The 12,909-nt window shown below is 44.8% G+C and overlaps 1 protein-coding gene across 1 annotated transcript in view; it reads right to left on the bottom strand.

Moving 5' to 3' along the window:
• LOC139280778 (uncharacterized protein C11orf16 homolog) overlaps nucleotides 1-12,909 on the bottom strand; it is a 41,113-nt gene that overhangs the window by 11,200 nt on the left and 17,004 nt on the right. The window contains exons 2-4 of the mRNA XM_070900468.1: nucleotides 10,836-11,064; nucleotides 5,395-6,150; nucleotides 2,716-2,888 (exon numbers count right to left, since the gene is read on the bottom strand). Coding sequence (XP_070756569.1) covers nucleotides 2,716-2,888; nucleotides 5,395-6,150; nucleotides 10,836-10,995 — 1,089 coding nt within the window. The 5' untranslated portion in view covers nucleotides 10,996-11,064. The remainder of the gene's footprint in view (nucleotides 1-2,715; nucleotides 2,889-5,394; nucleotides 6,151-10,835; nucleotides 11,065-12,909) is intronic.

The following is a 12,909-nucleotide window of genomic DNA, read 5'->3' as shown; positions in this document are numbered from 1 at the left end:
GACCTGGGGACTTATCTACTTTCAAAGCTGCCAAACCTCTTAATACTTTCTCTCTCACTATGTTTATTTCATCCAGAATATCACATTCCTTCTCGATAGCAGTATCTGCATTGCCTCTTTCCTTTGTGAAAATAGATGCAAAGTATTTATTAAGAACCTTACCAACATCTTCTGCCTCCACACAAAGAATACCCACGTGGTCTCTAATAGGCCTTACCCTTTCTTTAGTTACCCTCTTATTCTTAATATATTTATATAATATCTTTGTGTTTTCCTTAATTTTACTAGCCAAGAATTTTTCATGCTCTCTCTTAGCATTCTTAATACCCCTTTTAATTTTGCCTCTTAACTTTCTATCTTCCGCCAAAATTCTTTGGTATTTAGCCGTTGGTATATGACATAAGCTTTCCTTTTTTTCTTTATCCTCCCCTGTAAGTCCCGTGACATCCAGGGGTCTCTAGAATTGTTATTCCCACCCTTTTTCTTTAAGGGCACATGTTAGGCCTGAGCCTTTTGGATCTCCTCCTTGAATGCCTCCCACTATTCTGACACTGATTTACCCACAAGTAGTTGTTTCCAGTCCACTGTGGCCAAATCCCTCCTTAACTTAGCAAAATTAGCTTTTCCCCAAATCGGGACTTTTATTCCAGGCCTATCATTGTCCTTATCCATAACTAACTTGAATCTGACTGAATTATAGTCACTGGTACCCAAGTGCTCTCCCACTAATACCCCTTCAACCTGCCCAGCTTCATTCCCCAAAACTAAATCCAAAACCGCCCCTCTCGTGTTGGGCTTGTTACATACTGACTAAAAAAGTTTTCTTGAATGCATTTCAAGAATTCTGCATCCTCTATACCCTTCACACTATATTTGGATAGTTAAAATCCCCTACTATTACTACCCTATGGCTTTTGGACCACAGCAATTTGCCTATATATTTGTTCCTCTATCTCTCGTTCACTGTTTGGGGCTCTATAATACTCGCCCAGCAGTGTGATCATCCCTTTTTTATTTTTCAATTCGACCCATATGGCCTCATTTGATGATCCCTCCAACATATCCCCCCTCACCGCTGTAATAGTTTCTTTAATCAGTACCGCGACCCCCCCCCTTTTTACCCCCCTCTCTGTCTTATCTAAAAATCCTGTAACCAGGAATATTGATCTGCCAAACCTGCCCCTCTTTCAGCCATGTTTCTGTAATGGCTATAATGTCATACTCCCAAGTATCTACCTGTGCTGTTCTCTCATCCACCTTATTCGCTATGCTCCCTGCATTAAAGTATATACCATGTAGCACAGGAAGACCGCCTTGATTACTACTTACTAAGCCTTGTTTCCTCTGTCTTACAGATTCACTTTCTAAATTCTTGCTATCCACTTTCTGCTTTACTTCCTTCCTTATTGAATTTGTGCTCAGCTTCTTATCTCCCTGCCAAGCTAAGTAAAGTGAAGTAAATCTGGCCGTGAAGCCATCCCTGGCCTCCCGGGCAGCAATGTGGTCATGTGCTGATGTCCTGTGTCCTGTGCCGCATTGGGTGATTGCAGAGAAGATTGGTGTTGTTGTTGGTGATGATGGTGTGTCTCGTGATGTTGGTGTTGGGGCTGATCGTGGGGGGGGGGGGAGGAGGCAGCCGTTCGTTCCAGACGGCGGGCGGGGGGTGGAAGGAGACAGTGAGAAGGCTGCAGGAAGCCTCACAAGTTCAGCAGCCATTCCCCGACGGCAGGGGGGGAGGCCGTCGGGAAACGACTGCCTCAACTTTCTGAGACTTCCTGCAGCCTTCTCACTGCTGCAAGAAGCCTCAGTGCAGATGTGCTGATGGCAATGTGCTTTTATTAAAAAATGTTCAAAAATTAAACAGCTACAAAGAACTACAAAAATGGCCAAGTGCCAATGTTTCCTTCACACTGCGCGTGCGCGAATGCTCCAACGCGCACGTGCTGGGTTGCCGGCAGGAAAAAACCTAATTTAAATGGTACCCGCCCCCTCCCACTTACAAAATCAGCGCGAATGTAGGCTCCGCCCCCCTGGGCGCTCCAGAATCGCGCGTTTTTTTTCCGGCGCCATTTTCGGCACGAAAAACGGGCGCCCAGCTCGGAGGGGCGCCCGTTTTTTATCGTGTGGAAACTTGGGGCCAATATGTGGATACAATGCAGTTGAGTGATAAGATGAAGCTTTCCAACTGCAATGTCTGTGTGGTGAGTGGAACCATTCCCTCACAATTCCATGGTGCTCAGCTCCATTCACAACTCCTTCAGTAATGCAGCAGCCCATGCTAACCTACAGCAGCAACTGGACCACATGCAGGCTTGTGCTGACATGTGGCAGGCAACATTCGCACCACACAAGTGCCAGGCAATGGCCATCTCCAACAAGAAAAGGCCCAGTAACCTCCTCCTGAACTTCATTAGCATCACTGAATTCCTCACCATCAATATCTTGGGGTCATCGCTGTCCAGAAGCTTAATTGGATCAGCCATCTTAACACTGTGGCTGGAAAAGCAGGGCAAAGGGTGAGAGAGGAGGGGGCATCTTCTGGTAATAGAAAACCAGCTGGTGTTAAAATTCCACAACAAATTTGGAACTCATCCTGAGGAAGCAAATAAATATGCATGGCAAAGAAGATCAGCAAATAAAACTTGTTGGGGAAGAGGAGAAATGTAAAAATTAAAACAAATTGCTTCTGCAAGTTAACACTGAGCTTAATTATACCTGAGCAGAATCAGTATTTCCGGGTCTTGATTGGTTTGCAGTTGTTCCTCTGCCAATGTGATCAGCCTTCAGTGACTGATCAACTGTGTTAAGGATGTCTCTTTGGTTCACAGGCCCAGAGGAGCAAACATTGGGGAAGTGGTTGGTTATCAGTGATGTTGGCTGAAGAGTACCTGAGAAGGAAAAAGGTGAAACAATTAGGTTTTTCATGGGTGACAGATTTTAGGCTTGAAATTCCGATCTTCGGGGGCAAATCCCAATGTAGTTTTGTTTGGGGTGGTTGCAATTTGGGAACAATATTATTTTTTGAACTTACATCTCAGGCTCCCCTCCTTGGAGTGCCACAGTGCCGCTCTGAGTTTCTGACAGAAAAACGGGGCGGGTGCTTCTGTTGTGCCTCGACAGGTGTGGGCCACTCACCTCAAATATTTAAATGATCCTGTCCCTGAGATTTGGGATGGAGTCAATGTGGCAGGTGGATGTCCCGCTCCACTGGACTTCCAACACCCTGGATGGTTTGCAGAATTTTTAGCCTTATGTGTTTGTTTCTTTGTCATTGATTTGTGCCTACAATATTTGAGAAGGCCTAATTACATTAAATGTTTCTCTTACACGTCCACAAGTGCTTAAAATCATGGGGTCAATTTTTCTATATTGCATACATTAGGTGGGGAATCTGCCCCACCCTCCCGTTACATCAACAGGAGGCCTGATCCACTTTTATAGTCGGGCCTCGTTAGAATATTCAGAGCAAGCTGCCCGTGCTAATCGTGCTCCCTGTAGGTTGGGAGGGTGGGATATCCGATGGGGTTTCTCAGTAGTGGCGCTAGGTTTGGCCAACTGGGATGGGGGGGGGGGGGGGGGGTGGGAACGGAGGAGGTTGAACCCAAGATTTGGTTGACTTGGCTGGAATGGAAATGAGCTGGAAACTGGGGAATGCCGACTTACTTAATCCAAAGGCTGAGCTGGGAACTGGACAGATTTGCAGGCCGAACATGGAGGCTGGAAAAGGTGACAAAGGTTCTTGGGAGCAAAATGGATGCAGATGGCATCTGGTCCTAAAACTAGTGTAGGACCCTCATTTACATATGTGCAATACGCGCCTGTCTGTTTTGGATGGGAGTGCTGGCCATCTAAATCAAGGCCTACTTGAAAATGAAAACAGAATATGCTGGCAACACTCTGCAGGCCAGGCAGCATCCATGGTGAGAGAAACAGTTAACGTTTCCGATCTGAGACCCTTCATCAGAACTGGAAAAGTTAGAGGTGTAACAGATTTTAAGCAGGTGCAGAGGCAGGGAAAGGGGGAGGGTGAAAGGCCTTTTTCCTCAATCGAGGATTCCTCTCTACTGTGGTTGTCCTCGACCGTGTCCATCCTATTTCCTGCACTTCTGCTCTCACCCCTTCCTCTGCCTCCCAGAACCACGATAGGCTTCCCCTTATCCTCACCTTTCACCCCACCAACCTCCACATTTACGGATCATCCTTCGTCATTTCCACCACCTCCAGCGTGATCCCACCACCAATCACATCTTCCCCTCCCTTCTCAATATTCCGAAGGAACCGCTCCCTCCGTGACACCCTGGTCCACTCCTCAATCACCCCCAACAGCCCCTCCCCTCCCCACGGCACCTTCCCGTGCAAGCGCAGGAGATGCAACACCTGCCCTTTTACCTCCTCCCTTCACACTTTTCCAGGGCCCCAAACACTCCTTCCAGGTGAAACAGCGATTTACTTGTTCTTCTTGTATTTTAGTATACTGTATTCGCTGCTCACGATGTGGTCTCCTCTACACTGGGGAGACCAAGCACAGATTGGGTGACCGCTTTCCAGTGCACCTTCGTTCAGTCTGTATGTGTGTCCCCAGCTTCTGGTCGCGAGTGACTTTAATTCTCTGCTCCACTCCCACTCAGATCTCTCTGTCCTCAGCCTCCTTCACTGTTCCAATGAAGCTCAACGTAACCTCGAGGAACAGCACCTCATCTTTCAATTAGGCACTTTACAGCCTTCTGGACTCAACATCGAGTTCAACAATTTCAATCCATAACCTCTGCCCCTATTTTTTCAGGCAGCAGCTGTTTATGATTCTGCCGTCCCCATTAGCAACATTTAATCTCTCCTGCCTTCCGCCCTATCACAGACCGATCCTTTTGTTCTTTCCTCCCCTCCCACCTTTCGCAGCCTCTGCACCTGCTTAAAATCTGTTACATCTTTAACTTTTCCAGTTCTGACGAAGGGTCTCAGACCGGAAATGTTAACTGTTTCTCTCACCATGGCTTGCTGAGTGATGCCAGCATTTTCTGTTTTTGTTTCGGATTCCAGCATCCGCAGTATTTTGCTATCCTGCTTGACCATGCATTTGGCAGGCCTCGGGGGCAAAGTCAGCATGGAGATTTTTAACTTTTGTCCCACTACATGAATAGAGGGCAGTAGGCAGATGCAAATCGCCCCTCACATCGCTTTGAGTAGATTGCTCAGTTAATGCTAATTATTGGCATAATATTGGAAGCTCAGTGCTGTGGATACAACTCCAGATCTAACTGTGAGGAAGAAACTTAATTCAAGGGAGCCAACAAAGAGCTATCATTAAACATAATCAATATCTGGGATTCTTGCTAGGTGGAAGGGTAATAGGTACAAATGAAATGCACTGGTCTCACAACAGAAATAATTTCTCACCAGGTTTCTTCTGAAGAGGAGCTGAGGGGATCCTTTTCCAGTATTTCCATGTATCTTTTTCTTTCACCTCTTTTGTGTTCTGAAGACCATTAAACAGACCACAGTCTGTGTTTAAAGCATTGCCTACACTTGTGGACTTATTCATGGTCAAATCAACCAGACTAGCAGATTTACATCTTAAGGTCTTCAAGTTATCCAACTTCTCAATATCCCTCTCAAGGGAAGTCTTGCTTCCCATCACAAACTCTACAGACTTAAGTCCCTTTTTTTTAATTGGTGAATTTGAGCAAAAAGGCAGATCATGTTGAGAGAGTTGTTTCGTTACTTTCTGACTCAGTTCTTCTCTAGTCAGAGTTGTCTCAGGGCTCTTTTTATCTTCAAGCCCACTTCTCGAGGCAACAGATTTGTCAGGAAGCATTACCTCTGGGCCCAAGTGTCTTAGTGGGTTATCAGGGATCCAGCACAACCCTTGACTGCAATTAGAATGATGGCCTTGGCATTCACAAGGGATGCTGAAGTGGTACACAGGCTCAAACTCATCCCCACTATTCCATGACCCCCTGTACCCAGGTGGCACAATCTGTGGATAACCAGGGTAAGTTTCCAGAAGCTTCTGCTTTGTTGTGATGGTCATCTGAAGTTCCAAAATGATTCGCTCACCCAGGAGCACAGGGATCCATATTGCTATTCCAGGAGGAACCTTCTCCGTTTTTCCATTCCAGAAATTTACAATCAAACCTTCACTACCATCATGATCTAAAAACAAAATTAAAATTTTTTTTTTCTATTTTTCTGCAGAAAACCTGTCCTTTGAACTTGCAACAAGATATCTAGTACAAATTTATCTAAACTGAGAATTAAAGATAAACAACATTAAAGATAAAGTTAAAGGCAGATTGAATAGAGCGATGACTGAAGGGCAGAAAGTAGAAGTAGAAATACAAATGCAAGAAGGTATTGATAATTCTGTACCAAACTGTTAGGGCACAATTAGAATACTGAGTGTAGTTTTCTGAAAATAGGTAATTAAATAGAAAGTCCACGAATTTCCATGGCTGAAGCATTGCACATGCAGTGTGTTGCTAAGCTCACATGAAACTCATCCCTGCAGAGACAGCAGAGAATTTGAGCTGCTACATACGTGCTGAAACCTACAATATTTGGTCTAATATGTGGACTGGATTCAATGCTTCAAGAGTACTGCAACTGTCTGAGGAGGAGCAGGAAGAGTAGCAAAAGACTGACTGATGACAAGGCATAATGTGAGGTGTTACTGGTATGTAATGCATCAGGTCTACCATCCCAGACACACATCATCATCTTCATCATAGGCGGTCCCTTGAACGAGGACTTGCTTCCACACCAAAAGGGATGAGTTCACAGATGTTTCAATGAAGGACCCGATGTTCCAGTCCTGAACTCCAATTGAAGGGTGGAAGATGCCTGTGCGTGGATTTTTTTTTAACTTGTGGTGGCCGTTGCACATCAGCCACCACACGGGCTTGACAGAGCTAGGCCTTTATCCAGTGGCAAGGGTTAACCAAGACAACTGGAGACTGTTATGTCTTTAATACTCTTATGAATGACTCCACGAGGTCTACTATTGTACTTGAGCTGTTGTGACCTTAGTCCAATTTATTGTAACTCCAGGGTGAGGCACAAGCATGGTGGGCAGCCTTTTATACTGGGCCCTGCACACCTATAGAGGTGACCCTCAGGTCTCCCACCACAGTGCCCTCTGGTGGCACACCTTATGTGACTATACAGTTAGTAACATGATCTACATACATGACACCCTCTTAACCACCTTATCTATCTGGCCTGCTACCTTCAGGGATCTGTGGACCTGCACTCCAAGCTCCCTTTGTTCCTCTACACTTTTCAGTGTTGGACCATTTAATGTGTACTTCCTTGTCTTGTTAGACCTCCCCAGGTGCATTATCTCACACTTAACTGGATTGAATTTTGCCACTGTTCTGCCCACCTGACCAGTACATTGATATCTCTCTGCAGTCCGCAGCTTTCTTCTTCATTATCAACCACACAGCCTATTTTAGTGTCATCTGCAAACTTCTTAATCATAGCTCCAACAATCAAGTCCAAGTCATTGATATATACTATAAAAAGCAAGGCACGCAGCACTGAGCCCTGCGGAACCCCACTGGATAAACCCTTCCAGTCATTTTACCAAATTTTACAATTCTGTCTTACAATGTATTATCATAGGCTTTCACTATAAGTTTGGTACAGCATCATATAAGAATGAACAGTACTCTGGGAACTGCTCACTGATTTCCCTGATGATCAGATATATCCAGGTTTTTGCTGCCTACTCTGTAATGCTGCTATGCCAGTGCACTGGCCTTGTGGCCCATCAAACGTGGCAAAATGCAAGCCTCCTGCACGCTGCATTTGTATCATTATACAGTAGACACCTCAAATCACTGGAGAAATACCGGCAACGATGTTTCTGCAAGATCTTGCAAATCCCCTGGGAGGACAGACGCACCAACGTTAGTGTCCTCGATCAACATCCCCAGCATCAAAGCACTGACCACACTCAACCAGCTCCGTTGGGCGGGCCACATTGTTCGCATGCCCGACACAAGACTCCCAAAGCAAGCGCTCTACTCGGAACTCCTACATGGCAAGCGAGCTCCAGGTAGGCAGAGGAAATGTTTCAAGGACACCCTCAAAGCCTCCTTGATAAAATGCAACATCCCCACCGACACCTGGGAGTCCCTGGCCAAAGACTGCCCTAAGTGGAGGAAGAGCACCCGGGAGGGCGCTGAGCACCCCGAGTCTTGTCGCCAAGAGCATGCAGAAAGCAAGCACAGGCAGCAGAAGGAGCGTATGGCAAACCAGACTCCCCTTACACCCTTTCCTTGAACGACTGTCTATTCCACCTGTGACAGAGACTGTAATTCTCATATTGGACTGTTCAGTCATCTAAGAACTCACTTTCAGAGTGGAAGCAAGTCTTCCTTGATTTTGAGGGACTGCCTATGATGATGATGCATGCTGCATACACAGAAACTCATACAAAGTAGAGCTGGGGGTGTGCAATTGGATGGCACACATCTCCCATCTTCACAATTTGAACACGTCTCTTTTCTAACTATGTGCAAGAAATTGTCACATGTAACGGACACAAGAACTGTAGACAGGTAGAGGCACAGCCAGCAAAACACCTTTGGACCCCAACTAGGAGATAGCCCTGTAGATTGTAAGCTGGGAGGCAATCAAGAGAGTAGGGCAGGAGACATTGGAGGCCACCCAAGCTCAGGGCTAGTACCATGCTTTGTTCATTAATCCTTCTCCCCATCTACCGACTCACTAGTTCATTCATTGAAACAAAGGTGTGCTTTGATCCACAGCAGCATAATATGCAAAACCTTGCCATGTTTGAAGTGGTGCCTTACTGGTAGCATTGTAACCTATGTTCTTGTTCAAGGAGACCCCAAAATGCAATGTACACCGTAAGCCCAGTACCTCACAGCATCCTGCATCACTCAGTTCTGAAGTAGCAAGTACTAGCCCAGGTTAGGGTTTAGTTAGTGAATGGCAGGACGATAATTCACTGAGCATGAGTAAAAGAAAGAGCAAGTGCACATGGATTTGGAGGAGCAGCAACTCCAGGGCCGGGTTTGACTTCAATGGAAAAGAAAATCGGGCGTGGTGTAAGACGCGCTAACAATTCACTTTAGCCTTTTTTGCGCTACAGGGTACTGCCGAAGACCAGTTTCACCCGCAGAGAGAAGTCAATGGAAATAAAAACCGGGAGTAAAACATGCTGTCGATTCGCTATTACCCGTTTTACAGTGTGGCAAAAATGTCAAATTCTGCCACCTTGTTCTGCAAGCCAAAAAATTATATTGAGAAATTGCAAATACAAGAAGCACAGACAATGTCATGCAGCTAGACAGCTCTTAGGTGATGCTGCCTGACAAAAACTGAACAGGTATTAGTGTATCTTACAAACATTTCTGTTGAGAACTCTTTTTAAGCATCATTACTACACACACAAGCATGTGTGCTTGCTCATTGTATCTTTTCCATATAGAAGGACACAAAAAATCTGCAAAGGGATATAGACAGGCTAAGTGAGTGGGCAAAAATTTGGCAGATGGAGTATAATGTGGGAAAATGTGAGCTTATCCACTTTGGCAGAAATAATAGAAAGGCAAATTATAATTTAAATAGAGAAACATTGCAAAGTACAGAGAGACCTAGGGGTCCTTGTGCATGAAACACAAAAAGTTAGTATGCAGGTGCAGCAAGTAATCAGGAAGGCAAATGGAACGTTGGCCTTTATTGCAAGGGGGATAGAGTATAAAAGCAGAGAAGTCCTGCTACAACTGTACAGGGTATTGGTGAGGCCACACCTGGAGTACTGCGTAGAGTGTTTTGGTCTCCATATTTAAGGAAGGATATACTTGCATTGGGGGCTGTTCAGAGAAGGTTCACTAGGTAGATTCCAGAGATGAGGGGGTTGACTTATGAGGATAGGTTGAGTAGGTAGGGCCTATACTCATTGGAGTTCAGAAGAATGAGAGGTGAACTTATCGAAACATAGAAGATAACAAGGGGGATCGACAAGATGGATGCAGAGAGGATATTTCCACTCATATGGGAAACTAAAACTAGGGGACATAGTCTTAGAATAAAGGGCCACCCATTTAAAACTGAGATGAGGAGAAATGTTCTCTCTCAGAGGGTTGTAAATCTATGGAATTCTCTGCCCCAGAGAGCTGTGGAGGCTGGGGCATTGAATATATTTAAGGCAGAGATAGACAGATTTTTGAGCGATAAAGGAGTAAAGGGTTATGGGAAGCGGGCGGGGAAGTGGAGCTAAGTCCATGATCAGATCAGCCATGATTTTATTGAATGGTGCAGGCTCGAGGGGCCAAATGGCCTCCTCCTGCTTCTATTTCTTATGTTCTTATGTTAGAAGTATCCCATGCATGCTAAGCACCCTTTCCCCTGGTTCTCGCAAAGAACTGTGTAATTCTGCTTTACTTGTTAGCATGGTTCAGTGGGACAAGGATTTTAAAAGTTTGTCAGGGCAGACTGCCTTGCCTGTTGTGGCTCAACTTAGCCCATTTATTCAAGTCTGACATTTTTCATCAATCTTTCTGGGTCCTTTTGGATTCTGAACAAATCAATGATCTTTTATTTTCTTCCAAAGTAGCTGCACCAGATACCTTTGTGGGGGGGAGGTAATAGCAACTTTTCTTATAAAACCTGTCTCTCTCATTCATTCTAGTAGTAATTTCAATGCCTGGTACGGGGATATTTCCCAATGGGTGATATTTTAATGTGTGGGCTGTTAATTTTAAATGGATTAATTCCTGCCGTAAAATAATGCTGACAACAAAACACCACCCATCGGAAAACTTCCTTTCATATATATTGCTCACAGTTTTGTTAAATTTCAGTACCTGAATGTAATCCTCGTTGTTCTCTGCCCTGTAACACTGTCCCTGGGCCATAGCGCTCCATGTCAGCCTGCCATGGTGCCAAGACTTTGCATCCAGGTCTAATGCCATGCCTTCTGGCATCTTCGTAGTGTGTGATATCATAAAGTGCCGTTTCCTGCATGTGACATTGGGCCTTTTGTTTTGTCTTCTTACTTTTGTCGAATTGCACCAAAAATCGGCCTGGGTGTCCCTAAATATAACAATTTATTAGACATCGGGAAACTTCAATTATTTAATCTGCCTCATTCTGGATTTAGAAGTGGTACGCTCACCAGTACTTTTGCACTCCTTTTTCATGAGATCATAAAGGTTCGATGGAGTCAATGGTATAGGAGGCTGTCCACGGTCTGTTGGAATTGGCTGAATGGCCATTTTTGGGTTCTTTGTGTCCTTCTGTTCTTAATAATTTGCTTCCTTTATTTTGGTCTTTATGGGACATATTTCCTGCACTCATTAGTTTTAGTGAAAAGGTAGATGTACATAAACAGCAGTGCAAAATGGGTCGTCAGCTGTAACAGGCTAATTGTATGTGTAGCACTGCTCTGAGGATTGATTCCCCCATCCAACAATAGGTTCAAGATTAATAAACAATACAAAAAACAGCTCCACTTGTTATCCAATCACGAAAAGCCATGCAGAATTACATGGGGAGGCAGATAATTGAAAAAAAGAGGTCAGAATTTTAAATCTCTTAACAATTTACTACCTGCAGGAATGAGACTCCATAGTTTCAATTGTTCCCTTTCTGAGACGAAGAGGTTGAGTGACATTACAGGAACATAAATCTCATCATTAAAAGGGTCCTTACGCTGTTAAGTACCATCCCTAACTTTCTGCGACGAGTTTAATTGGTAATTAATGTGCAAATGCGCAAATGCAACTGACTAACCTGATTGAATTTTTTGAGGAGATAACCAAGAGGGTTGATGAGGGTAGTGCATACGATGTAGTATATATGGACTTTAGCAAAGCTTTTGATAAGGTCCCACATGGTAGACTGGTCATGAAGGTTAAAGCCCATGGGATACAGGGCAAAGTGTCAAGTTGGATCCAAAATTGGCTTGGAGGTAGGAAGCAAAGGGTAATGATTGATGGATGTTTTTGTGACTGATAGGATATTTCCAGTGGGATTCTGCAGGGCTCAGTACTGGACCCTTGCTTTTTGTGGTATATATCAACGATTTAAATTTGAATATAGGGAGTATGATTAAGAAGTTTGCAGATAAGAAACATAAGAATTAGGAACAGGAGTAGGCCATCTAGCCCCTCGAGCCTGCTCCGCCATTCAATAAGATCATGGCTGATCTGGCCGTGGACTCAGCTCCACTTACCCACTCGCTCCCCGTAACCCTTAATTCCCTTCTTGGTTAAAAATCTATCTGTGATTTGAATACATTCAATGAGCTAGCCTCAACTGCTTCCTTGGGCAGAGAATTCCACAGATTCACAACCCTCTGGGAGAAGAAATTCCTTCTCAACTCGGTTTTAAAGTGGCTCCCCCGTATTTTGAGGCTGTGCCCCCTAGTTCTAGTCTCCCCGGCCAGTGGAAACAACCTCTCCGCCTCTATCTTGTCTATCCCTTTTATTATTTTAAATGTTTCTATAAGATCACCCCTCATCCTTCTGAACTCCAACGAGTAAAGACCCAGTCTACTCAATCTATCATCATAAGGTAACCCCCTCATCTCCGGAATCAGCCTAGTGAATCGTCTCTGTACCCCCTCCAAAGCCAGTATATCCTTCCTTAAGTAAGGTGACCAAAACTGCACGCAGTACTCCTGGTGCGGCCTTACCAATACCCTATGCAGTTGCAGCAGGACCTCCCTGCTTTTGTACTCCATCCCTCTCGCAATGAAGGCCAACATTCCATTTGCCTTCCTGATTACCTGCTGCACCTGCAAACTAACTTTTTGGGATTCATGCACAAGGGACCAATCGTGAAGCAGTAGAGGCGTGTCCTGCTCAGTTGGAGCTGTGAGCAGTGAGAGAAGCAGCTAGCAACTTGAGCTCCTGCCTGGAGAGCCCTGAGACCAGC

The sequence above is a fragment of the Pristiophorus japonicus genome, chromosome 15, assembly GCF_044704955.1.
Source record: "Pristiophorus japonicus isolate sPriJap1 chromosome 15, sPriJap1.hap1, whole genome shotgun sequence".
Taxonomy (NCBI): domain Eukaryota; kingdom Metazoa; phylum Chordata; class Chondrichthyes; family Pristiophoridae; genus Pristiophorus; species Pristiophorus japonicus.
The sequence above is the reverse complement of the archived record's forward strand: the minus strand, read 5'-3'. Positions and strand labels throughout refer to the sequence as shown.